At 44.9% G+C, this 26,311-nt stretch overlaps 1 protein-coding gene across 2 annotated transcripts in view; it reads left to right on the forward strand.

The window, feature by feature from the left end:
* Window positions 1–1,610: 1,610 nt before the first annotated feature.
* LOC149439350 (uncharacterized) overlaps window positions 1,611–26,311 on the forward strand; it is a 56,401-nt gene continuing 31,700 nt past the window's right edge. Inside the window, exons 1-8 of one of the 2 annotated variants that reach the window (XM_089659125.1) lie at window positions 1,611–1,828; window positions 7,206–7,327; window positions 9,693–9,781; window positions 10,520–10,615; window positions 13,135–13,239; window positions 13,335–13,387; window positions 18,261–18,400; window positions 26,184–26,236. In XM_089659125.1, coding sequence (XP_089515251.1) covers window positions 1,718–1,828; window positions 7,206–7,327; window positions 9,693–9,781; window positions 10,520–10,615; window positions 13,135–13,239; window positions 13,335–13,387; window positions 18,261–18,400; window positions 26,184–26,236 — 769 coding nt within the window. In that variant the 5' untranslated portion in view covers window positions 1,611–1,717. The remainder of the gene's footprint in view (window positions 1,829–7,205; window positions 7,328–9,692; window positions 9,782–10,519; window positions 10,616–13,134; window positions 13,240–13,334; window positions 13,388–18,260; window positions 18,401–26,183; window positions 26,237–26,311) is intronic. The other variant, XM_089659124.1, reaches the window with a different exon arrangement.

A 26,311-nucleotide genomic window follows, 5' to 3' on the forward strand; every position in this document is an offset into this window, starting at 1 on the left:
TGCTCTTTACACATCAGAAATATGTGTTTTCCGATGGTCTTAGGCGACCCCTGTGAAAGGGTTGTTCGACCCCCAAAGGGGTACGACCCATAGGTTGAGAACCACTGATCTACATAAAGCACCACCCCCTTGGGAGTTGCTGTTGAATTGGGTTCCCCTATAGTCCGTCACAGCCAGTTGATCAGCATTTTTCACACATGTGTACATCCATGGTAAGAAGTCAGGCCTTGAGCGTTCATTTTGTTTTTTTATTGAGGGGATTAAACTTGGATGGGATAAGGGGTGTATAGGATGCCCAAGGGAACCAAAATCTTGAGGACGAACTTCGTGAACTATTCACAGCTTCTCTTTTAAGACACACAGTCTATATTGGAGTGCTAGCCAGCAACTCCAGGTGTAGTACCCCAGACCTCAGATGAAATCCTCTTCACCCAGCAATCTGTAGATTTTTCCTTCCTGAGCAGGGGATCTGGCTCCTGTTCCTTTGGCTACAGTCACTAAAAGGGGACTAATCTTGTTTCCCACCAGAGTGCTCCTTCCCCTATCCTCCCAGGAGGTGTAGGTGTACTCACTCATATCCTCTCCTGCACAGCTTGTGGAATGGCTGCTGCTTCCAGGCCTATCAGCTGGGCGGCTCCCTCCTTGCCCCTCTCTCAGGGGACTATTGAGTCCTGACCTCTCCTCCTCTCTGTCTGCAGGCTCGCAGGCAGGCCCCATCTCAGAAAACCTCCTGGCAGGCTTCTTCCTCCAACCTCACATCTTCCTGTCTCATGCTCCACTCTCTCCTCCCCTCCCTTCCTGCTTCTGATCAGGCGCCAACACCTTTTAAGGGAGTTCAGCCCCTTAACAAGCCTCCTGTTAGGGATTGGCTGAGGCTCCTAAAAAGGGCAGCCAACCACTCTTCAGATCCTTCCACTGCCTCCAAGGCCCTCCTCCGAAAGCCTTAGAGCAGGGGGAAATTTCAGAGGGGCTGGTCTGCAGATTCTCTCAGCCCTGACCAAATTTTGACCCCTCTGACTATCTCACATGAGCTGCTAATCAGTTCCTCTCTAGCCATCAGGGTTCTAGCTCCACCTAGTGTAACTAGGAGCATGCTATATACATATCCTGTACAGAGACCAGCACTGAGGACGGTACCCAGAAAATCCAACCAGTACAAGCTGCCTGAAGAAAACTGCATGAGAGGGTGGAGACAATACCCATCAACCTGTACAAAGAGAGAGAGAGAGAGAGAGCAGTAGTGGCCGGGCTTTAGGATAGGAAGCTCCTGTACAGAAGTAAAGTTTCATGCTTGATTACCACACAGATCTGGAAGAAACACACATACCTCTTGTAATTAGACAGTATTTGCTTATCCAGGAGTCTAGCTTTAAGTAAAAGATCCATGTTATTCTGAGGTCTGTTGCAACATACAAACTGTGTCCTGTCCTTACTCTTTTGTCATTGGATTTTTCAGGTGATAGCTAGTAAATTCTGCCTTTATTTGTACGTTGTATAGTATTAAACATTAAACAGCCCAGCTTGCAAGGCATGTAGCAATATTTAGTTTGCCACACGTTCCCTCTGTTATCTTGTCCTCTCCGGACCTCTGACCAGTCACTTCTGAAAAAGTGTGGGGTGGGACAGTGTTCAAAAGTCCTTGTGCAGTGTGTTCGTGCACCGCCTTCATACACCGACCCTGGGAATCTGGTCACTTTTGTCGCTGTCACACTCTACCATGGGGGCCCTCATACTCTACATTTTCTCAACTTGCCTCCTCCATGCCACCTTGGAAAACCCCTTAAACTGCAGCGCAGAGATAAGAGGGATACCGCCGAATGTCAAAAGGGTGAGTGATTCTTGGAAAAGAACGTTCGCTATGTGAAGGCATAATACTAAAATAGTGGAAAGTGGGGTATAACTTTATTTTTTTTCAAGGAAGCCTGTCCTGAAAGAATATGGAAGGTGTCATTGCCGACCTCCTTCTGCAAATGCAAGTTGCATGGGTGTCAATGGCTTCAATATCTTCTGAGACATTGATCAAGCACAAACATGAATCAGGAAAGTAAGAGGAACTCCCAATCTCCATACTCATGGTCAGTAGTCCCAGAAGCTGTTGGGACAGCGTGACAGCCAGACAACAACCCAGAAGAGGAGGTCTGCTATGGAAGCCTCTTTACTGTCCTTTAAGGTTAACCACACACTCATAAAGGTGGGGTGGGCGTAAATGCCTAAGGAAACATTGGCCTAGACTTCAGCCAACTGGTGTAAGCCTTAGAATGGGTGGGAACATGGGTCAACTGATGGATCAACCATTTACCATCTCATGCCTAATGGTAGCTTAAAGCCCAACTCAAGGAAGTAGAAGAAAATCTACCCATGCCCTTCACCCCACACTGTAAGGATTGGATGCTCAATATATCTAGGGATACAGTAATAGGCATTTTTGCTTAGCGTTTGCCCTCGCCCCAACTAGATATGGCACTGACATGTTCTCCCAGAAGCTCCTGTCTGTAAGCAGTCCCTTGCTGTCATCACATACAATACAGGGCTGTCAACCTTGTATTGTATATTGAGGTGGCTGGAATGCAACCGAAACTGGGAATGGCTTACAGAGGAGGCAGCACTGGAAAGGTCCCACAGCTGGGGGGACCCTAGATAAGTATTTCTCCTTTTTCTGGAACCCCTAGACATGGAGAGCAATTTAATTCCTGGAGTTGGGCTTTAAAATAATGGAAAGAATAACAATGATGTGAAAATGCAGTAATCAATAGCAAGCAGTTTTTAACTGTGTACGTGGGGGCAACTATATGTGCTTATTACATATATGGTCTTCATTTTCCTTGTGCCTTGCTGATCCTCTAATTTCATTTGTAATCTGCAGGACAATGTCTGTCTAATTCAAAACTAGATGACATGTAATACCCATAATGTTCCTGATAGCCCTAAATTTTGTGATTTTTGCCTATGCATTAAGTCATGTGAGGCTTGAGAACGCTATTCAGAAAAACTGGACAGGTGGCAGCCCCTTCAACCCCAGTAATGATATGAAACACATATAATGGTTCTTTTAGCCTGGAGAGTGATTTTTGCATAATTCTTAATTCACATGTTGAAAGCAGCAGATTTTATACTGACATATGCCCAACTTATTTCTGTGTATTAAAAGTGGAACAAAACACTCCTAACCTTTAAAGCTAAGGACACTGCCATCTTTGCCTCTGTTTAATCTGCAGTTGCCATGGTGCATGGCTGGATCTAGGGTCAGTTATGCCCCTCCCCCAAAGACCCCCACCACCCCTGACACTGTGCCAGCCATCTCACAACCTGAGCACAGGCATTAAGATCTCCTCCTCCCCACACAACACACACTGTAGCTGAAATCTGATTCCCTTACACACAGCTATGATCTGCACAGTGTGTATCTGGCTACAGCAGCCGAGTTGTCCTTCTGAATAGGTAATGTCACAGGCCCGAACTGTAACACAATATCCAGCTATGCACTGTGCAGATCGTAGCTGTATGCACTGTGCAGATCGTAGCTGTGTGCACTGTGCAGATCGTAGCTGTATGCACTGCGCAGATCGTAGCTGTGTGCACTGCGCAGATCGTAGCTGTGTGCACTGCGCAGATCGTAGCTGTGTGCACTGCGCAGATCGTAGCTGTGTGCACTGCGCAGATCGTAGCTGTGTGCACTGTGCAGATCGTAGCTGTGTGAGAATCAGATACAGTTTGTGCCATGGCAGGGGGGAGATCTTAGTGCCTGTGCCCAGTGCAGATATAGGAGAAATGGCAGTGCCCTGCCAGCGATGACCCCTGTCCTCTCTCCTGTGTAGGCAGGTGCCTACAGAAGGGTTAAAGTTTTCTGTTGTTTTGCCCAGGGGCAGACTGACAACTCATGGGGCCCCCGGGCAATAGGGGATAATGGGGCCCCTCAAAAAAGCCTATGAAAAAGGTACCAAGGGCATCTCATGGGGCCCCATACTGACCCCGGGCCCTCGGGCAGTGCCCGAGTTTCCAAATGGTCAGTCCACCCCTGGTCTTGCCTCATGTTCTGCAGCTGTCTGTTTCTCAGATGAATTGTTACAGTGTAGATGTGGATCTGAGGGATTGATTAGCTAGATTTTCCTATCAATTTTCTTCAGTGCCTCAGAGAGCTCTTGCTAAAGCACTGCCAAGATGTAGGCTGTTATTTTGTTGGACTGTGCCCCCAGCTGGGGAAGGGGGCCAGTAGGGGTTCCCTGAGGGGAAGGGAAACTGGAGACCTTATAGACTCTTATCTGTCTGCTATAGATTTATTGCCTTTATGGATTACTGCCAATCATGAACTCTAAAGGGATTTCTTGCTACCTCTCTGGATTATTTGCCTGAATGGACTCTTGCCTCTAAAGGACTATGGACTTGCTGCTACTTAAGTATGATTACCCTAAGGGCACAGAACCTCTGTACAGGGATGTGTGTGAAGCTGTTACAAGAACTGTTCCTGTATGTTTTGCACTACTTCAGTGTTTTTTGTTCCTTTAAATTCCTGGTCTGAAGTCTCACAAAGAATTGCAATGCGTGACGTAGTTAAATAACAGGGTTTATATCAGGGGACTGTTAGAGAAGATACAGTACATTTAGTCCAGCATGTAGTTTTCTAGTTTGCTCTAGTGTAGGCTACATGACCTATATGCTAAGGACAACCAAGTGACAGTTACTCTGATGGTGAAGGGGTCTTATGCTTGGCCCCTTCACTAGCAACTGGTTTGCCAACTCCTGGGACCTGCTCTGCAGCACAGTGTACCTAAGGACCCAGCCTGGAAGTCACAAGAGAGAGAGAGAGATGTAGAGGGGCCCCTGAGAGAGAACAAGCATGTAGTTGTGAGTGAAGTGCATTGCCTGCATTCAGTAGCAACATTTGGACATGTCACTGGTAGTGAGGTGACAGAAATTGCTGTGTTGATTGATGCCAGTAAAAGCACTGTGGTACCGGTTCCTAAATGCTGCACATCTGGGAAGTGGTGTTCTCTAACTGTAGTGCTGTCTAGAGTGTTTAGTGTTAGCTGTATAAGTTAGCCTTGGGTTTCTAGAGGGTTAACTTTGCTTAACCCTTGGTTGCTTCTAAGTCTGGAGTTCTACCTTAATGCTGATTCTTCATGACCGTAAACTCCTGACTAGTGTTTAGGCAACTAGTGAGTGTAGTTCTTAGTTTCCCCACTAGAGCAACTAGAGCACCTAAAGCCTCTCCCACACCTGTACTCTCTCCTGCCAATGGTGAACCCCTGTCCTATGCCCTGCTAGCAGTAACCCCTGTCCTCTCTCCTGCCAGCAGTGACCCCTGTCCTCTCTCCTGCCAGCGGTGACCCCTGTCCTCTCTCCTGCCAGCGGTGACCCCTGTCCTCCCTTCTGCTAGCGGTGACCCCTATCCTCTCTCCTGCCAGCAGTGACCCCTGTCCTTTGCTCTGCTGACCTATGTCTTTGGCTCAATTGACCCCTTTCCTTGGCTCTGCTGACCCCTGTACACTGCCCTGAAGACCCCTGTACACTAACCTGCTGATCCCTATCCTCCACCCTGCTGACCCCTTTCCTCCTCCCTGCTGACCTCTGTCCCTACTGACACCCAGTACACTGCATTACCAATTCCTGTACACTCCCCTGCTGCCCCACTGTCCTCTGCCCTGCTGACACCCTGAACACTGTCTTACAAACTAATGGCCCCTGTGAACTGCCTTGCAAACTGCTGACCCCATCCTCTGCCCTGCTGACCCCTGTACACTGCCCTATTGACCTCCTATCCTCTGCCCTCCAACATTTTTTTTTACTGCACCCACATATTAGACAGGCTTTTACTGCACCCACATATTATACAGGCTTTTACTGCACCCACATATTATACAGGCTAGATACAGCCCTGCCATAGTGTTGTACATGTGAAAAGTTATGACACCAGCCATTTGGTGGCATGACAGTTCTGTAGAGAGCACAAACAACTGTGTCAGCTATTCACAGCATGCCTTTTGAGAAACAGTTACACCAATGGGTTTAGTTATGCTTTAAGTGGTAATTTTTAATAATTGGTTAATGTTAATTTTCAACTTTGGCCAAAACCATTTTGTATTTTTTGTCTTAGATAGAGAGGAAAGGTTAGCACCTTCATTGGGTTTTTGCTGCCAGTACCCGAAATGGGGAAATTTCATCTCATTCCCTGTATTGTGACATCTCATGGTGCACTGGGCATTTCTACTTCTATGGGCCCCAAAGCTGGTTCATAGTATTACACATTAGGAAGCCAAAGTGTTGAGATAAAAATAAAATGGGGAATATGTGGGTCAAATCCTAGTCCAGATTTTGCAGTGCCATTCTGATAACATAGTGTTTTAACAGTGCATCAGGGATGAGCTCACAGTTCAGTCTGAAGTAGGTTTGGACTGAACTTTGGCTGTTCGGGCGTTCAGACAAATGCCTTAACTTTAGCCCATTCGGCCCCTTGTTCAGCAGAAGCCATGCATCATATATAGAAGTGGTATTTCTTCTATATCTGAAAAATTCTCAATGGCACTTGTTCCTAGGGTTATTGCACCCATAGCGTCCCTAAGGACAACTGATGTCATGGGGAATTCCTGCCCCTTTTAAACAAAGGGGCAGAGATAGCAATGACCTCGCTGCCCAAATATGGCCACTAGCCAAACTTTTGGTCACGGCCAAAAATAAGGAACAAACTATGTGGCAGTGTATAGCCTATGCCCCAGGTCAGTCAAAAGAGCCAAAAATTTCCAGGAATGGATAACCTAGTCCAGTTTCTATGAAAGCGTGAGCTCACAGCAGCCATATTGTCAGTGTATGTTGGAGCTGCTATGGAATATTTTATAAGATCATATTTTATATTTTAGCATTGGCTCACCTTCCTTATGACCACACCAGGCTTTTGTTTGACAATAGCTTGCATATCAAATCTACAAACGGCCAGATCTGAATCACAAGATTTACTTTGCATAAACTTCAGCAGAGTTTGCGGCAACGTTTTCGAACTTTAACCAAGATTCACAAAACTGTTCACAAATTGAACCCAGACAGATTCACTCACCTCTATCCAAAACTATAATAAAAAAAAACTGGCTTTGGATACACTTTAAAATCATTTAAACTCCTGTACAGGCACTTCTGACTACAATGTGCCAAATGCCAGAAATATTTACATGAATTGTTTGGTGTTGTTCCTTTAACATTCCTGCATTTCTCAACAGCTAAATGGTCTGTGGAACCTGAAGGCAGTCATGGGTATGTCTGACCTACCTAAATTAACATATTCCTTCTCAAACTTGAGAGTATCCGAGAAAGAAGCTCGTTTTTGGGGATTCTTCAGTCCGTAAGTCCACATACTCCTATTGCGCACAATATACATTGTGATTTACCAAAAGACTAGAGCATGTTCTCTATGCAAGGTACATTTTTTCTTCTATTAAATTGGTTGTAAACCCTCACATATACCCAGTGAAGTGACTTGCCTCAGGTGATACACAGAGATAAAACAAATCCTCCTACATAAGTTGTACCAGTTTAGCTGCAGTCTTCTCTTCTATACAGTTGTTCAAAGTGTAGAATCTATACAGCTTGTCTGAGCTTTAAGAAAGCAGGGGGCGGGAGCTAAAAATGCAACACTCTGCAGAGCTCAATGAGTAGAGCTCTGAAAACTGATTAGAGGGAAGTGACACAAACCCCTTCACACAGCGCAAGGAACAGAGTGGAGGCTATCAATCACAGGTTGTGATCTGGAGCTCCCTTCCCAAGTCACCTTTTTACCTCTTGGTGTCAGGAAAACCACTTTAATGAATGATTTGATGACCTTATTCATTAAGCTATGTAAAAATCATTTTGGCACATGATTAGATGACCTCATGCACTAAACTAAGGCTCAGCAGATCAGCTCTCTGAAACCTTCCCCTGATCTAGAGGCTTAGAGAAGTCTCTAGAACTCAGTGGGTGGGGGTGAGGAGGATTTGGTCTGCACCCTTAGGACCAATCCCCAAGCAGGAGGCTTGACCTGGGGTCAGGACAGCCCTTAAGAGTGACTGAGCCTCTCAGTAGCAGAAGAGTGTGATTGGAAGATGGAGTGAGCATGATGGTGTGTGTAGCCTGGGAGGGGGTCCAGGAGATGGGCCTATCTACAGGAGGAGGAGCAGAAAAGGGAGGATCTCTCAACCTCGACGTCCCCTGAGAGAGGACATCCTGGGAAGCAGGGAAGGAGCCAATTCAGCATAAGGCCTGAAGGCAGCTACCAACCCACTTGCAGCTACCAACTTGCAGGAGAGGACTAAGTGAGTAATCCCAGACCTTCTGGGCCAGATAAGGGGAGAGGACATTCTGGTGGGAAACCTGCCTAGCCCCCACCTGGGACTGTCATCTTAAGATGGAAGCTTCTGGGACCCTTTGTCCAGGGATTTCCTCAGGCAGCCGGGTGAGGAGGGGATTTCATCTGGGGTCTGAGGTGGTACACCAGGATAGGCTGGATAGCTCTCCAGGAAGAGAAAACCCTTCTGAGCACTTGTACATAGTTTAAGGAAACTGTCCTCAGTTTAACAGTTCCATGAGCATCCCATGTATCTCTCATCCCCATCCAAGTTATCATCCCCTAATAAAATTCCCCAAAAAAACAAGTTCAAGGACTGTTTACTGCCTCTGGAGTGTAAGGCTGGAAAGACATAAGTGTTGCCTGGCTGTGCAGGACTATGGGGGGACCCAAATCTCCAGCAACTCCTAAGGGGTTAGTGCTACACATGCTATCAGGATTTGCTGGAGACTGAAAACATGCTTTAGAAGACAATGATAGACTGGAGACATTCTTACATAAGAATGTAAGGTTTATTGCTTTACAGTAAACCCCAAACGTGCATATTCAATCACTGCTATTAGTTACTTTACAAATAAATATTTCCACACTTGTGCTGCCTACAACCCTTACATGTTACTTACATTTGATATTTCTTCAAGGCAAAATCCATTGTAAAAAAAAAAAATCGTCGGGAGGAAAAAAACATAAAAAGAGGAGAGAGATGGACAGTGCAGAAAAGAGTAGATAGTGTAAAAGAAATAAACCGAGCAATTTACCTACTAGAGCTCATTTTAAAGAATATTTTTTCTTTACTGATTCAAGTAGGAACCTAGGTTAGAAAAACACACACTTCTGTCAGCAAGGGCCCTAGGGCCGCACAATAGGTGCAAAAAAGCTACTAGCATGCTCCAGGCTACAGGTTAGGCAACAAGGCAATACGCAATCCTTTTCAACCTTTTTATCCTAGAGGAACCCTTAAAAGATTTTTTGGGTCTCAAGGAACCCTTCTGAAAAAAACAAACGGGGGTCATTTGGAATATATCTCTTACATTGATGATCAGTGGGATAAATGTCCCTTATGTTGGTGGTAGGGTTGCCACCCCTATAGGCAGCAAAAGGATCATTGGCAGCTTCACATCGCTGCTCAGTGGTGTTGGCCTTGTCATTATGCAGGCACCATCAGATAGGAGGTTTGTCAGCCATTGCTCAAGGAACCACTAGCAACCACTGGAGGAACCCCAGGCTTCCATGGAACCCTGACTGAGAATTGATGATGTAGGAGGTACTTTCCAATTGGAAGTGGCCAGAGAGTATGCATGCCTGGGATTGGGCAGTATTTTCATTTAGCTTTTTTTAAAAAAAACCCTCCAGATGTTTACAAGTTTTGCTCTAATAATTGCAGAATGACAGGGTTTGATGGTGGAATTGTTGGAGCAACGAGAATTGACCCTGAAGAAGGAAGCCTGGCTTTCAGCTATGAATCAGTCAAAGGTGAGACAAGATTATCCATACCATAATAAGACTTGTATACAGATTTGTCACCTGTAGCTGAAACTGACAAAAGAACAGCTACGATGTACAGGCGTACCTCAGTTTACGAACACCTCGGTTAATGTAATTTTCCATTTATGAATGAAAATCCATTGAAAATAATGCCTCGGTTTACAATTTTATTTTGCAATGTGAACTGATTAATTGGTTTTCAGTGCATTTATGAATTAATTTTTAATCATGTCCCTGTACAGTACTGTGCCTTTATAGTGCACTTTATAAAGAGTTTTGAACAGATAAGACTTTATATTACTTTTGTCTGATCCACTGGAACGGATAATTTGGTTTTCATTGCATTTACGAATTAATTTAATCATGTCCCTGTACAGTATTTATGCCTTTAAAGTGCACTTTATAAAGAGTATTGAACAGATAAAATACTTAATATACTTAAAATATGCAATACGAAAAGTCCCACAGAACCAGGGGCGGACTGACAACTCATGGGGCCCCCGGGCAATAGGGGATCATGGGGCCCCTGTGTTCTTGCTCAAACTCAAAAAAGCCTATGAAAAAGGTACCAGGGGCATCTCATGGGGCCCCCTGCTGACCCCAGGCCCTCGGGCAGTGCCCGAGTTTCCAAATGGTCGGTCCGCCCCTGCACAGAATGCATTAAATTCGTAAACCGAGGTATGCCTGTAGTATGTTTATAACCTCTCCTTTTTTCCTCTGTTTTAGGAATTACTAGTATAATAACATTTACCCAGACTCAGCCAGACAGTGTGATCCTACAGCTGAGACCAAATGACGGGGTGAAATTATCTGCTTTGTTTAGTAAGTATACTTATACTACCCAGAAGGGGAAATACTCAGAGGTTCTCAGCCTTTTATGTTGCCAACATAATGCATATATTACATATACAGTTGCAAGAAAAAGTATGCGAACCCCTTGTGATTACATGGAGTTTTGCATGAATTGGGCATAAAATGTGCTCTGAACGTCATCTAAGTCACAACAATAGAAGAACACAGTCTGCTGAACATAATACTACACAAACATTAGATGTTGCCATGGTTTAATTGCACTGTAACTTGCAGGGGTGTGGAAATTTTTGAAAAATCTTCTTGTCCAGGGACTAAATCGGTGTCGCAATCTACTTGTCCCTCATGACAATCTACATGTCCTGATCATTTTTTTTTTTAACCAAAACCGTATTTATATCTGCTTTAAGTAATATCTTTTAAAAACAAAAGGGGCATTATGGGGACTTAAACGGTTAATATTTTTAACATTGCGCTGTTTATCTCCTCCTCCCCGCGCTGCCTGTCTCCAGCACCGCACCTGGGGACTAGCAGGGAGGAGAGAGACCTTGCAGTGTAATGAGTACCAATTGGGGAGTGTCAGGCTTATCCTTTATCGCTTTCGCTGCCAAAGCCATTTTTGTGTTTTTTTAACACATTTAAAAAATCATTTTAGGGCTGAAGGTTATACAAACCCCCCAAACAACATATATTTTCTTAAATCAGAGACCAAGAATAAAACAGTGGTAGTTCCAATTTTATTATGTCACACGATATTATCACACAGGTCTAGGAAATGCAAAATTTCAGTAAAAAAATGCACTTAAGTTAATTTTAGGACACAAAAAGCAATAAATTATCAATTTTTTTTGTAAAATATAAAAGTTGAGGTTGTAAATAGATATCCACATGTCAAGCCTTAAATTTGCCAAATAACATAACAACAAATAACTGCATTTCCTGGGCATCGGGTGATATAAATTGAACATCCCTGAACTTAGTCCCCTTCCAATGCTATGTAACTGTTCACATTTGTGAGCTGCAGTACGCTGGGTTTTTGAAAAGTCCCGCTTCCTTGCGTTTGTGAAAAATGCACCAAAAATGCACCTTCCATTATAGTCAATTGTAGTACACCAAAAACGCATTTTTTTTTGAGTCACATGTCCATTTTCCCAGGTGACAAGGGAGGAAAATGCATGCAAAACACATTATACGTTGCTTTGAATTTTAACACATTGATGTGACCATAACCTAATGCTTATACTTCCTTTTTGAGCGGGTTTACTGAATTATTCATGTTGACGACATATTTTCTTTATAATGGATTCCTTTACCACTAAGGCAGAGGTTGTGTTCTTCCGTCATCTAGCAGTAATTTTATTGTATTACAATTGGTAGCAGGACAACACTCTTTTCAATACATTGTTAACATAAACATAAACCAACCTTACACTGAAAGGTAGAGGTGGTGTTCTTCTGCCATCTAATGGAATTTTTATTGTACTACAATTTTTTTTTATTGTACTAAACCAGGGGTCTCCAAACTTTCTAAACAAAGGGCCAGTTTACTGTACTTCAGATTTTAGGAGGGTCGGACTGTGACTAGTAGTAGAAAAGGTCCTGAAGTCAATGGAAAAAAATAATACGCCATTGCGTGGTGTCAGTAGGAGGAATTGTGCCCCAATCATTGATGTCATTGGACCTCATAATTGGTGTCATTGGAAGGAATCATGCCCCGTTGTTGGTGTCGTTGAAAAGAGTTGTGTCCCCTTTATTGGTTTAAGTGGAGGGAATTATGCCCAATTGTTGGTATCAGTGAATGAAATAGTGCCCCAAGGGCCAGATAAAAGCAAGAAAAGAGCCGCATCTGGCCCCAGGGCCACAGTTTGGAGACCACTGTACTTAACATTTACAACTATTTTAGAACATGTTACATGTTCCATCTATTTTAACCACTTCCTGTCCAGCCCATGTATATAAACTGCTGGACAGGAGCATTTCCGGAGCGGGTGGCCATGTGCGTGCTCCCTGGGAACGCGCGGCACCACGATCCGGTTCCCGCTGTGTCCTCTGTGTGAGGTCCCGATCATGTGATCACGGATTGGCCAATCAGTGATCACATGAATAGTAGTAAGCAAGATGTCACTTCTGACATCATTGCTTACTACTAGTGAAATCTGTGAATGATCACAGAGGTCACATGGTACAAGGCTATTCACAGCAGGCTTGTACCATGTGACAAACTGTGACCAATCACAGCTCTCACAGTATTTCTCAATTGCTGCAAGAATGCAGCCAGAGAGAAGGAGAAATGACTGCTTTTACAGCCTTTATGGGTGTAAAAGCAATCAGTGTAAAAAAAAATCTTCATCACCCCCCACAAGTAGTACAGTGTCACTGTGGGAGACTCTAGGAATTTAACAAAAATGCTGCGTGTTGCAGCAATACAAAATGTGCCTGTATTGCAGAGATGTACTGTACTTCATACATTTTCATCTTTTTCTATTTTGCCCTGATATACACTTTAACGTTTTTTTATGCCCTAACTTTAGCAAAAGGGACTTCTCTTCCTGAAGCTGAGTTGGAAGAATTTAAACAGTGGGGGGAGTGCAATGGACTGCAGGACTACAGGGAGCTCAACATCAGTATCAACTATGGTATGAAAATGTCTCTGTCCTCTACTGACTGCGTGTTCAGCTATTTATTTCCCCACTACATGTCACATGCAATCTAATGTTCTTTTCCTGTTTAGCACAGAAATGTTTTGGTATGTTTCGCATTTCTAAGCAGTTGGATGAGATTAAGGTTGGTGTCTTTTTTTTCTGGGTTTTTGGTCATTTAAATGTGTTTATTGCAACTTAACAGAGATATTTTTTTATGTTTATCTCTTTTGGACTTGGTTCACCTAACAATAATATATTCTGTAATTGCTCCCTCAGCACAGCGCAGTCTTCAGTCTGCATGATCCCCTTTTCCCAGTTGCCTACTAGGATGCTGATGGGATTCTGGTTGCTTTCCAGCAACCAGATGGGCTGGCCATACAGCGTCACTGGTTGCTGGACACTAGGATCCCATGTGGTCCTGTAAAGCTCTGGCTTGGATGCTGGCGGGATTCTGGTGGCCTCCGGACCAGGGGCGGACTGACCATGTGGAAACTCGGGCACTGCCCAAGGGCCCGGGGTCAGTAGGGGGCCCCATGAGATGCCCCTAGTACCTTTTTTCATAGGCTTTTTTGAGTTTGGGCAAGGACAAAGGGGCCCCATGATCCCCTATTGCCCAGGGGGCCCCATGAGTTGTCAGTCCGCCACTGCTCCAGACTGCCAGGTTACAAGACAAGCTGGTCATGCATCGTCGCTGGTTGTTGAACACTAGGATCCAACATGGTCCCGTAAAGCTCTGGCTAGGATAATGGTGGGGTTCTGGTTGTCTCCAGACTGCCAGGCTACATGACAGGCTGGCCATGCAGCATCATTGGTTACTGAACACTAGGATCCCACATGGTCCCGTAAAGCTCTGGCTAGGATGCTGGCGAGATTCTGGTGACCTCCTAAATGCCAGGCTACATGACGGCTGGCCATTCAGCATCACTGTTTTCTAGGACACTGGGAGCCATCCAGCCTCCAAGGCCCTAGTAAATAATGATGCTTAGCTTGCAGCACATAGACAGCATGGGCAGTCCAGCACTTGCCCCAGCATTCACTCTGTTCAGGTCTGCTTTTTCTCCATGTGGAAACTCGGGCACTGCCCAAGGGCCCGGGGTCAGTAGGGGGCCCCATGAGATGCCCCTGGTACCTTTTTTCATAGGCTTTTTTGAGTTTGGGCAAGGACAAAGGGGCCCCATGATCCCCTATTGCCCAGGGGGCCCCATGAGTTGTCAGTCCACCACTGCTCCAGACTGCCAGGTTACAAGACAAGCTGGTCATGCATCGTCGCTGGTTGTTGAACACTAGGATCCAACATGGTCCCGTAAAGCGCTGGCTAGGATAATGGTGGGGTTCTGGTTGTCTCCAGACTGCCAGGCTACATGACAGGCTGGCCATGCAGCATCATTGGTTACTGAACACTAGGATCCCACATGGTCCCGTAAAGCTCTGGCTAGGATGCTGGCGAGATTCTGGTGACCTCCTAAATGCCAGGCTACATGACGGCTGGCCATTCAGCATCACTGTTTTCTAGGACACTGGGAGCCATCCAGCCTCCAAGGCCCTAGTAAATAATGATGCTTAGCGGGCAGCACATAGACAGCATGGGCAGTCCAGCACTTGCCCCAGCATTCACTCTGTTCAGGTCTGCTTTTTCTCCTGGGTCTCACCGTCTGCCATGCTTCCAGCTGGGTTGTAGTGAAAAATATACTACTCACTGAAGATTAATAAGTAATGTATTCCATTTGCCAATCCTAGGCCAGTTTTGTGGGGGGTATTATTTTACTAGCATATGACTGGCATAGATCCTGGGGCAATAACTGCAGCAACACTGACTGGGTCAGGGGTCCATTTAGTTAGTTCCATACCTCCAAATTTTCTGAGAGAAGAAAGAGAAACACCTCATAGCACAAAGTAGATAGGCAAAGACAATCCCTGCCACATCCCTATTTAAACAGACCACATAAAACTGAATCCCAAAACAATTTGGATAACCCTCAAGTACTTTTTTGTACTAGTCCTTTTTCTTTGCATTGGCTTTTAAAGATAAGAAACATAATAACAGAGATTGAATACATGGTTTAGTGTAGTGTAACCACCCTGCCTTAAGTGTCTCTTCAAATGTAGCATTTGCTAGGCTGTAGTCAGCCTGAGCTGGATTGATATTTCAGTTTCCTTGAGTCTCTCCTTGACTCTGGTTATTGTTTGCTTCTGTGTTCTTCAGGGAATTGCCCCTCCAATAGTGTGGGAGGCTGCAGTAATCAGAGTTATGTATCATCCTGGCCAACCATTAGGAAGTTCCTTGCCAGTGATGTGGGCTGGAAGGATGTATAAATATTCAGGAGTGACCTTGCGAAGTTTGTCCTCTTCTGGCCTCTTGTCTGGGAGAGGGATGTAGATGACTGTCAGATTCTCTCAGGCCTGCTGCCCAAGGAGGGTGACCTTGTACCTGCATTGAAGACTAGGTCTGTTCCTAGTATGCTGACCAAGGGATTGAAGCCCTATGGAGGTACTTAAGCCTAATTAGGGTACCTACAGTCAGGTCCATAAATATTGGGACATCGACACTATTCTAACACTTTTGGCTCTATACACCACCGCAATGGATTTGAAATGAAACGAACAAGATGAACTTTAACTGCAGACTGTCAGCTTTAATTTGAGGGTATTTACATCCAAATCAGGTGAACAGTGTAGGAATTACAACAGTTTGCATATGTGCTTCCCACTTGTTAAAGGACCAAAAGTAATGGGACAATTGACTTCTCAGCTGTTCCATGGCCAGGTGTGTGTTATTCCCTCATTATCCCAATTACAATGAGCAGATAAAAGGTCCAGAGTTCATTTCAAGTGTGCTATTTGCATTTGGAATCTGTTGCTGTCAACTCTCAAGATGAGATCCAAAGAGCTGTCACTATCATCATTAGGCTGAAAAAAACAAAACAAAACCCATCAGAGAGATAGCAAAAACATTAGGCGTGGCCAAAACAACTGTTTGAAACATTCTTAAAAAGAAGGAACGCACCGGTGAGCTCAGCAACACCAAAAGACCCGGAAGACCACGGAAAACAACTGTGGTGGATGACTGAAGAATTCTTTCCCTGGTGAATAAAACACCCTTCACAACAGTTGGCCAGATCAAGAACACTCTCCAGGAGGTAGGTGTATGTGTGTCAAAGTCAACAATCAAGAGAAGACTTCACCAGAGTGAATACAGAGGGTTCATCACAAGATGTAAACCATTGGTGAGCCTCAAAAACAGGAAGGCCAGATTAGAGTTTTCCAAATGACATCTAAAAAAGCCTTCACAGTTCTGGAACAACATCCTATGGACAGATGAGACCAAGATCAACTTGTACCAGAGTGATGGGAAGAGAAGAGTATGGAGAAGGAAAGGAACTGCTCATGATCCTAAGCATACCACCTCATCAGTGAAGCATGGTGGTGGTAGTGTCATGGCGTGGGCATGTATGGCTGCCAATGGAACTGGTTCTCTTGTATTTATTGATGATGTGACTACTGACAAAAGCAGCAGGATGAATTCTGAAGTGTTTCAGGCAATATTATCTGCTCATATTCAGCCAAATGCTTCAGAACTCATTGGATGCCGCTTCACAGTGCAGATGGACAATGATCCAAAGCATACTGCAAAAGCAACCAAAGAGTTTTTTAAGGGAAAGAAGTGGAATGTTATGCAATGGCCAAGTCAATCACCTGACCTGAATTCGATTGAGCATGCATTTCACTTGCTGAAGACAAAACTGAAGGGAAAATGCCCCAAGAACAAGCAGGAACTGAAGACAGTTGCAGTAGAGGCCTGGCAGAGCATCACCAGGGATGAAACCCAGCGTCTGGTGATGTCTATGCGTTCCAGACTTCAGGTTGTAATTGACTGCAAAGGATTTGCAAACAAGTATTAAAAAGTGAAAGTTTGATTTATGATTATTATTCTGTCCCATTACTTTTGGTCGCTTAACAAGTGGGAGGCACATATGCAAACTGTTGTAATTCCTACACCGTTCACCTGATTTGGATGTAAATACCCTCAAATTAAAGCTGACAGTCTGCAGTTAAAGCGCATCTTGTTCGTTTCATTTCAAATCCATTGTGGTGGTGTATAGAGCCAAAAATGTTAGAATTGTGTCGATGTCCCAATATTTATGGACCTGACTGTATGTCACTTGGGAAGCGTGGTCCCCAACTGAAGTGTGCTGGATTCTTTCTAAGGAGTCTGTAACTGGACCAGGTAGTGTTTTGCACTCAGGAGATGCTTTCAAAGAATGCCGGAATGACTTGAAGGTAATTTATCTGTGAAGGCAGTAAGTACTTTTGATCCTTAATCTCTAATCAGAGTTAGGAATATCTATATCTCCTTAGTCAAGCACTAGGGGGTTTATTGTCAGTGGTGCATTTTGGAAGAGAGTATAAATATTGTATAAATGATCAAGAATGACCTTGGGAAGTCAGTCATCCCCTGGGCCTGGGGTGGGATGCGTGTGGCGGTCACAACCACTCAGGCCCTCTGCATCAGGAGGGTGACCAGTTCCTGGATAGAGGCCTAGGTTGGAAGCCTAGTATACTGAGCAAAATGACTGAAGCCGCCTGGAGAAACTTCAGCCTAACTGGGGTACCTAAGAATTTTGGTAAAGCTTGGTCCTTGACTAATGCATGTACATTCTCTCCAAGGAGTTGGTAGCTTAATCGCTTAGTGGCTTGCAGTCAGGGGTGGATTTTACACAATGCTGGGTTAGCTTTTATGGACCTCTAACTGTGAAGATGGTAAGTACTTTTTAGTCCCTCATCTGGAGTCCATGGCTGTCCTGTGCCCCAAACCTCTCTCCCAGGAGTGTTGTGTGGGAGTCAATAAAATCAATTTCTGGTACTGAAAAGTGACTGTTGCCCATCGGTTCACATGGTTCCATATATTTCTCTGGGTATTCTAGTGTACTGTTGGATTTTTTTTTTACTCTTTGCTTCCTTTTTTATAACTTGTCTGCACCTTGTCTCTTTCTATTCCTTGCGTCTCCATGCTGTAGGATGATGTTACTTCCTGGCATCTTATAGCTAAATCTTCAAGCACCGCTGATCAACATTATCAGCTCAGAATCCTCTATACAGCAAGGCTGGAGATCACAAAAAATGGAGAAGAATATACATTGCGGGAGATCATAACAGCGTGAGTGTCTGTCATTTTATCAGTTGCTTCAGCAATCAATGCTACAATAATTCCCTTTCAAACTCTGCAAGAATTTCATCAAATTCTTAACTGCTTTGGCTCTGTAAACACAGAGACAGAAAACTCTGCTAACGTTTACTAAGTGGGAGTTCTAAGTAGAAGAGCCTGCCAGTTACCATAACATAATTTGTCCCAGTTGTAGTAATATAGAGATGCAGGAGAAAAGCAGTGACACAATTAAACAAGTACCGTATTTGCCGGCGTATAAGACGACTTTTTGACCCTTGAAAATCTTCTCAAAAGTCGGGGGTCGTCTTATACGCCGGTATACGTCAGGGGGCACTTTTTAGGGGGGCAGCGCGGTGCTGCTGCCGCCCCCCCCCTTCCGACGGAAGGGACACTAAGTACAGGGGTGGGCAGAGGGCTGCTGTCTCTTACCTGGCTCCCACGACGATCCATCCAGTAAACGCTGCTCCTTCAGTCACTCCGGCCACTCCCTCACTCCTGCCGCTCCGCCTCCTCACCGGTGATTGGCCGCTAGAACTGTAGCTCAGGAAAGGCACACAGGCGGCCAATCACGGGCGAGGAGGCGGAGCTGAGCGGACCCGCGAAAATCGAGTGAGGGTAAGTGTGCAGTGATGGGGTGCTATTCATGCCACTGACACCAATGATGGGGCACTATTCCTGCCACTGATGGTGCACGATTCCTCCCACTGACACCAATGATGGGGCACTATTCCTCCCACTGACACCAATGATGGGGCACTATTCCTGCCACTGATGGGGCACGATTCCTCCCACTGACACCAATGATGGGGCACTATTCCTCCCAATGACACCAATGATGGGGCACTATTCCTCCCACTGACACCAATGATGGGACACTATTCCTCCCACTGACACCAATGATGGGGCACTATTCCTCCCACTGACACCAATGATGGGGCACTATTCCTGCCACTGACACCAATGATGGGGCACTATTCCTCCCACTGATACCAATGATGGGGCACTATTCCTCCCACTGATACCAATGATGGGGGCACTATTCCTCCCACTGACAACAATGATGGGGCACTATTCCTGCCACTGATGGTGCACGATTCCTCCCACTGACACCAATGATGGGGCACTATTCCTCCCACTGACACCAATGATGGGGCACTATTCCTGCCACTGATGGGGCACGATTCCTCCCACTGACACCAATGATGGGGCACTATTCCTCCCAATGACACCAATGATGGGGCACTATTCCTCCCACTGACACCAATGATGGGACACTATTCCTCCCACTGACACCAATGATGGGGCACTATTCCTCCCACTGACACCAATGATGGGGCACTATTCCTGCCACTGACACCAATGATGGGGCACTATTCCTCCCACTGATACCAATGATGGGGCACTATTCCTCCCACTGATACCAATGATGGGGGCACTATTCCTCCCACTGACAACAATGATGGGGCACTATTCCTGCCACTGACACCAATGATGGGGCACTATTCCTGCCACTGATGGGGCACGATTCCTCCCACTGACACCAATGATGGGGCACTATTCCTCCCAATGACACCAATGATGGGGCACTATTCCTCCCACTGACACCAATGATGGGACACTATTCCTCCCACTGACACCAATGATGGGGCACTATTCCTCCCACTGACACCAATGATGGGGCACTATTCCTGCCACTGACACCAATGATGGGGCACTATTCCTCCCACTGATACCAATGATGGGGCACTATTCCTCCCACTGATACCAATGATGGGGGCACTATTCCTCCCACTGACAACAATGATGGGGCACTATTCCTGCCACTGACACCAATGATGGGGCACTATTCCTGCCACTGATGGGGCACGATTCCTTCCACTGACACCAATGATGGGGCACTATTCCTCCCACTAATACCAATGATGGGACACTATTCATCCCACTGATACCAATGATGGGGCACTATTCCTCCCACTGATACCAATGATGGGGCACTATTCCTCCCACTGATACCAATGATGGGGCACTATTCCTCCCACTGACACCAATAATGGGGTACGATTTTTCCCACTGATACCAATGATGGGGCACTATTCCTCCCACTGATACCAATGATGGGGCACTATTCCTCCCACTGACAACAATGATAGGGCACTATTCCTCCCACTGACACCAATGATGGGGCACTATTCCTTCCACTGATACCAATGATGGGGCACTATTCCTCCCACTGACACCAATGATGGGGCACTATTCCTCCCACTGACACCAATGATGGGGTACGATTCTTCCCACTGATACCAATGATGGGGTGCTATTCCTCCCACTGATACCAATGATGGGGCACTATTCCTCCCACTGATACCAATGATGGGGCACTATTCGTTGCTCTGACACCAATGATGGGGCACGATTCCTCCCACTGACACCAATGATGGGGCGCTATTCCTCCCACGGACACCAATGATGGGGTGCTATTCTTGCCACTGACACCAATGATGGGGCGCTATTCCTTCCACTGACACCAATGATGGGGTACGATTCTTCCCACTGATACCAATGATGGGGTGCTATTCCTCCCACTGATACCAATGATGGGGCACTATTCCTCCCACTGATACCAATGATGGGGCACTATTCGTTGTTCTGACACCAATGATGGGGCACGATTCCTCCCACTGACACCAATGATGGGGCACTATTCCTCCCACTGACACCAAGGATGGGGCACTATTCCTCCCACGGACACCAATGATGGGGCACTATTCCTCCCACTAACACCAATGATGGGGCACTATTCCTCCCACTAACACCAATGATGGGGCACTATTCCCCCCACTAACACCAATGATGGGGCACTATTCCTCCCAATTATACCAATTATACCAATGATGGAGCACTATTCCTCCCACTGATACCAATGATGGGGCACTATTCCTTCCACTGATACCAATGATGGGGCACTATTCCTCCCACTGACACCAATGATGGGGCACTATTCCTCCCACTGACACCAATGATGGGGCACTATTCCTCCCACTGACACCAATGATGGGGCACTATTCCTCCCACTGACACCAATGATGGGGCACTATTCCTCCCACTGATACCAATGATGGGGCATTATTCCTCCCACTGATACCAATGATGGGACACTATTCTTCCCACTGACACCAGTGATGGGGCACTATTCCTCCCACTGATACCAATGATGGGGCACTATTCCTTCCACTGATACCAATGATGGGGCACTATTCCTCCCACTGACACCAATGATGGGGCACTATTCCTCCCACTGACACCAATGATGGGGCACTATTCCTCCCACTGATACCAATGATGGGGCATTATTCCTCCCACTGATACCAATGATGGGACACTATTCTTCCCACTGACACCAATGATGGGGCACTATTCCTCCCACTGATACCAATGATGGGGCACTATTCCTCCCACTGATACCAATGATGGGGCACTATTCCTCCCACTGACACCAATGATGGGGCACTATTCCTCCCACTGACACCAATGATGGGGCACTATTCCTCCCACTGACACCAATGATGGGGCACTATTCCTCCCACTGATACCAATGATGGGGCACTATTCCTCCCACTGATACCAATGATGGGACACTATTCTTCCCATTGATACCAATGATGGGGCACTATTCCTCCCACTGATACCAATGATGGGGCACTATTCCTCCCACTGATACCAATGATGGGGCACTATTCCTCCCACTGATACCAATGATGGGACACTATTCCTCCCATTGATACCAATGATGGGGCACTATTCCTCCCACTGATACCAATGATGGGGCACTATTCCTCCCACTGACACTAATGATGGGGCACCATCATTGGTGTCAATGGGAGGAATAGTGCCCCATCATTGGTGTCAATATGAGGAATAGTGCCCCATCATTGGAATACCATACCATATTGAAATCAAATCTGATGTTTTTTAATTTTTGGTGTGTGTTGGAAGAGGGGTAGTCTTATACAGCGAGTATAGCCCAAACCCTATATTTTAACAGGAAAAGTAGGGGGTCGCCTTATACGCCGGCAAATACGGTACTGTAGGTAACAATATTTCTAGGGGAAGTATCTACAATGTCAAGTACACCTTAAAACTTTTTTCTAAGCCAGTGTGCATAGAGCCTTGTGCATTATCTGCATTAAAATGACATTAAAGGTTCATTTGTTTTCTTAAATAACAAACATTTTATATTTACCTCCTGTGTGCAGTGGTTTTGCACAGAGCAGTCCCAATCCTCCTCTTCTTGGATCCTCTGCCAGTGCTCCTGGCCCCTTCCTCCTGCCTACTGTCTCCATAGCAAGCAGCTCGCTCCCAACCCGCTGCTCTGTGTGTTCATTCACACATGGAGCACGCCTAGGATTGGCCTGCCCCCGCTCTCTCCTCATTGGCTCACTAGCTGTGATTGACGGTAGCGGGAGCCAATGGCTACCACTACTGTTTCAGCCAATGAGGAGGGAGACATCAGGGAGATCTGATGCTCTCATGCACATTGCTAGATTGGATGGGGCTCATTTAACCTCCCTAACGGTATTCCCGAGTGTAGCTCGGAGTAAAATGTCAGTGCCAAAAGCGGTAACCCCGAGCTACACTCAGGCTTACCATGCGGCGCTGCATAGGGAGTCCCTGCTGCACTTAACTTGTCCTTCACTCCCGCGATGTGTCCCCTGCAGCATCCCCGGCCATCTCCTCCGGCCGATGCCGGCATCCGGCTTCTGTGTTCCGGTCCCTGTGCCGTCGGGACGTACGGGCGCCACCGGCGGCAGGAAATTTGAAAATTTTAAAAAATTTAATTTTTTTCAAAACACATTTTTCATAGTAAAACATTGCTGTTTCAACCCATTTTACATACATATTGTCCCTAGTGCTTTGTCCTGTGCCCTGCCTGCGTTTTGTCTGTTCTTTCTGCCTGGAAACTGAGAAAAGTCCATGGCGTCCAAAAAGTGTCCCTTTAGGTCAAAAGCGGGTTTAGATCAGCTAGAGAACAGCGATAGTAAATCAGAACCATTTGCAGAATTGAGTGATAATGATTCGTGGGGAAATTCGTCATCAGACACTGAAAACGATTTTGCGACTTTGCTCAGCAATGTGCGAACTTGGCGCTATATTTCAAATGTCAGTGTTTTCGGTTTGATTATATTATTGAATTAAATGTATTATTATTATATTATTATTTTTTATGATTATTTATTAAATTATAATTTATGATTTCGTGTTTCAAATTTTATCATACCCGGGATGTTTAATAGACTCTTGTTCGGACAGATTTCAGTGAGTCATTCCTAAAAATTACAGCCTACAATAAAAAAAACTACTTATTTTCATGCAAAATAATGGTACCGCTTTCAGCACCAAAAATCTGAAAAAATCATACCGCTAGGGAGCTTAAGTATTAAGTGGGGCTGAGGGGGCTGCTGCACACAGAAGGTTTTATAATGCATGAAGGTAAAAAACCTTGAGCCTTTACAACCTCTTTAAAGTAAAAAAAACTTTCAAAAGTTGCTCCCCTGGGCCCCAACTTAAACAGTTACCTGAGCCCTTTCTTGATCCTGCACTGTTCCCCCTGAAGCAGATCTATACTCTGTTCCTCCTCACAGGAGACATAGCAGTGGAAGCCATTGGCTCCGGGTGCTGTCAGTCAAATCCAGAGGCGGTGGAGCCGAGCCATGCCTTGTGTCAATAGATGCAAACAGCTTGACTAACAGCTAGACTCAAGATCAAGTCCACACATTTGCCAACATAGAAAGCAGCTTCCTATAGTGGCACACAGAGAAGAGGAGAAGCTGAGAATGCAGTGGAGAACCCCAGAAGAGGGCATATGGGTTTTGCACAGAATAGATAAGTGTAATTATTTTTATAGAATACAATAGCAATAAAAGTGAGCACTCTTAAAAGATAAGAAAAATTAATAATAGCGCCTATGGTCAAAATTATATAACTTACTAATAGTGTACCAGCTGCAAAAAATCACCATATATAAAGTGTACCAATAAATAAATAATTTGCGCTAGTAAATGTGTATAAAAAGAAATCATCAAATCATAAGTCCAGAAAAAAAAATATATATGCCAATACCACAAAAAATTGATAATATAATGGCAGATCATCCATAAATATATCTTCAGAAACGGAAACTCTGCAACACATCGATCCTCATCGATCGAAATAACAGGATGAAAAACTTTGTAGTTAATCGAAAATCCACTTCTCCAATAGATAAAGGACCACCTTCAAACGTATCCATGGGGGGAAATACCAAGCACTCGAGAGAAACAGAAAGACTTCATGGTGCAATATTATAAAAAACCAATTCCTTTATTAGGTACTCATTGCACTTACTCAAGAGGTGTCCCAGCCGACACCAGCATCAACAGCATAACAGCAATCACATAAACGAGCCTGGCTACTCAGCACATGGCATATATTTATGGATGATCTGCCATTATATTATCAAGGTTTTTTGGTGAAAATTTTTCATATTTAGACACTTTTTTTGCACAAAAGTTTTTTACACTTAAAAGTTTTTTAAATTTTTTTTGTGGTATTGGCATATATATATTTTTTTCTGGACTTATGATTTGATGATTTCTTTTTATACACATTTACTAGCGCAAATTATTTATTTATTGGTACTCTTAAAAGATAAGCAGCTGAACATCCAAGGAAACCAAATAAAACCTTGTCACAATCGCATACAAAAATATATGTGCAGCGCTAATCATCAAATAGTGGTATCATATAATATATCATAAAATATGTCCCCAATAATGAAAACAGCCAGTGACAGTTTTTATATGAATATATAGTGATAAACATCTTCCAGTCCAGTGGTGGTGCTCCCTGTATTAAGGTAAAAATTGCGCACTAACCAGAAGCGTAATAAGATTGCACGGTGTGTAAATATCATACAGGTCCACTTCACTGGTCTGGGTCCGGACTGGAACTCAAGATGGGTTGTCCTTCAGAGGAGGTGGGGCCGATGTGTTTGCAGGAGCTTTATTATTTTCAGAGCCCTGCTGTGATCCAGCTACCCATCCACCAGACCCAGAAAGGGGAGCACCTGTAATTCAGGAATCTTCACCCACCTATCCCTTAAAGGGGACCTCTGGCCTACTGGATCTACCTACACCTACTGAGGGCTATTTATCTATACCAACCTGAAGGAGAAACCATCTTGAGTTCCAGTCCGGACCCAGACCAGTGAAGTGGACCTGTATGATATTTCCACACCGCGTAATCTTATTACGCTTCTGGTTAGTGCGCAATGTTTACCTTAACACAGGGAGCACCACCACTGGACTGGAAGCTGTTTATCACTATATATTCATATAAAAACTGCTAGTCTTCATCAGGCCTTAAGAGTTCCCTTCCCTAGGTGCATTCTGTTGTGATTCTATTAACATCAAATGCTTAAGCCTTAAAGAAGGGGGGGGGCTTTTTTCCCCTGGAATGCGTTGGCTGTATTTTTGACCATTTAACATTTCAAAAAGACCTTTAAGTGAAATAAAGTTTTGTACCAGGAGCTCCTCCGTACACATCCAAGGATCAGAGCCAGGAATTAGGCAATAACATCTCGCTGTCAATGTATTCAGGGTATACAGTATACAAAACCAGGGGGTGACTCAGCCCAGCACACTCCCTCTACTACTAAAATACTTTATTTTATAATATAAACATCTCTGTGATCCTACTTTTATTTTTTCCTAAATTTCTCTTCTATTCTCTTTCTCAGGCCAACTGACAACACCCTACTAGAGCTGACGTTTACCAACAGAGGAGGCCCAGGTACAGAAAAGAAAATTTCCAATAATTTGGCAAGCATTATGGTACAGATCCGATCCAAAAGGTCTATATCTTAGG

This window comes from Staurois parvus, unplaced genomic scaffold (genome assembly GCF_062004578.1).
Source record: "Staurois parvus isolate SC_StPar_1 unplaced genomic scaffold, SC_StPar_1.0 ptg001133l, whole genome shotgun sequence".
NCBI classification, from domain to species: domain Eukaryota; kingdom Metazoa; phylum Chordata; class Amphibia; order Anura; family Ranidae; genus Staurois; species Staurois parvus.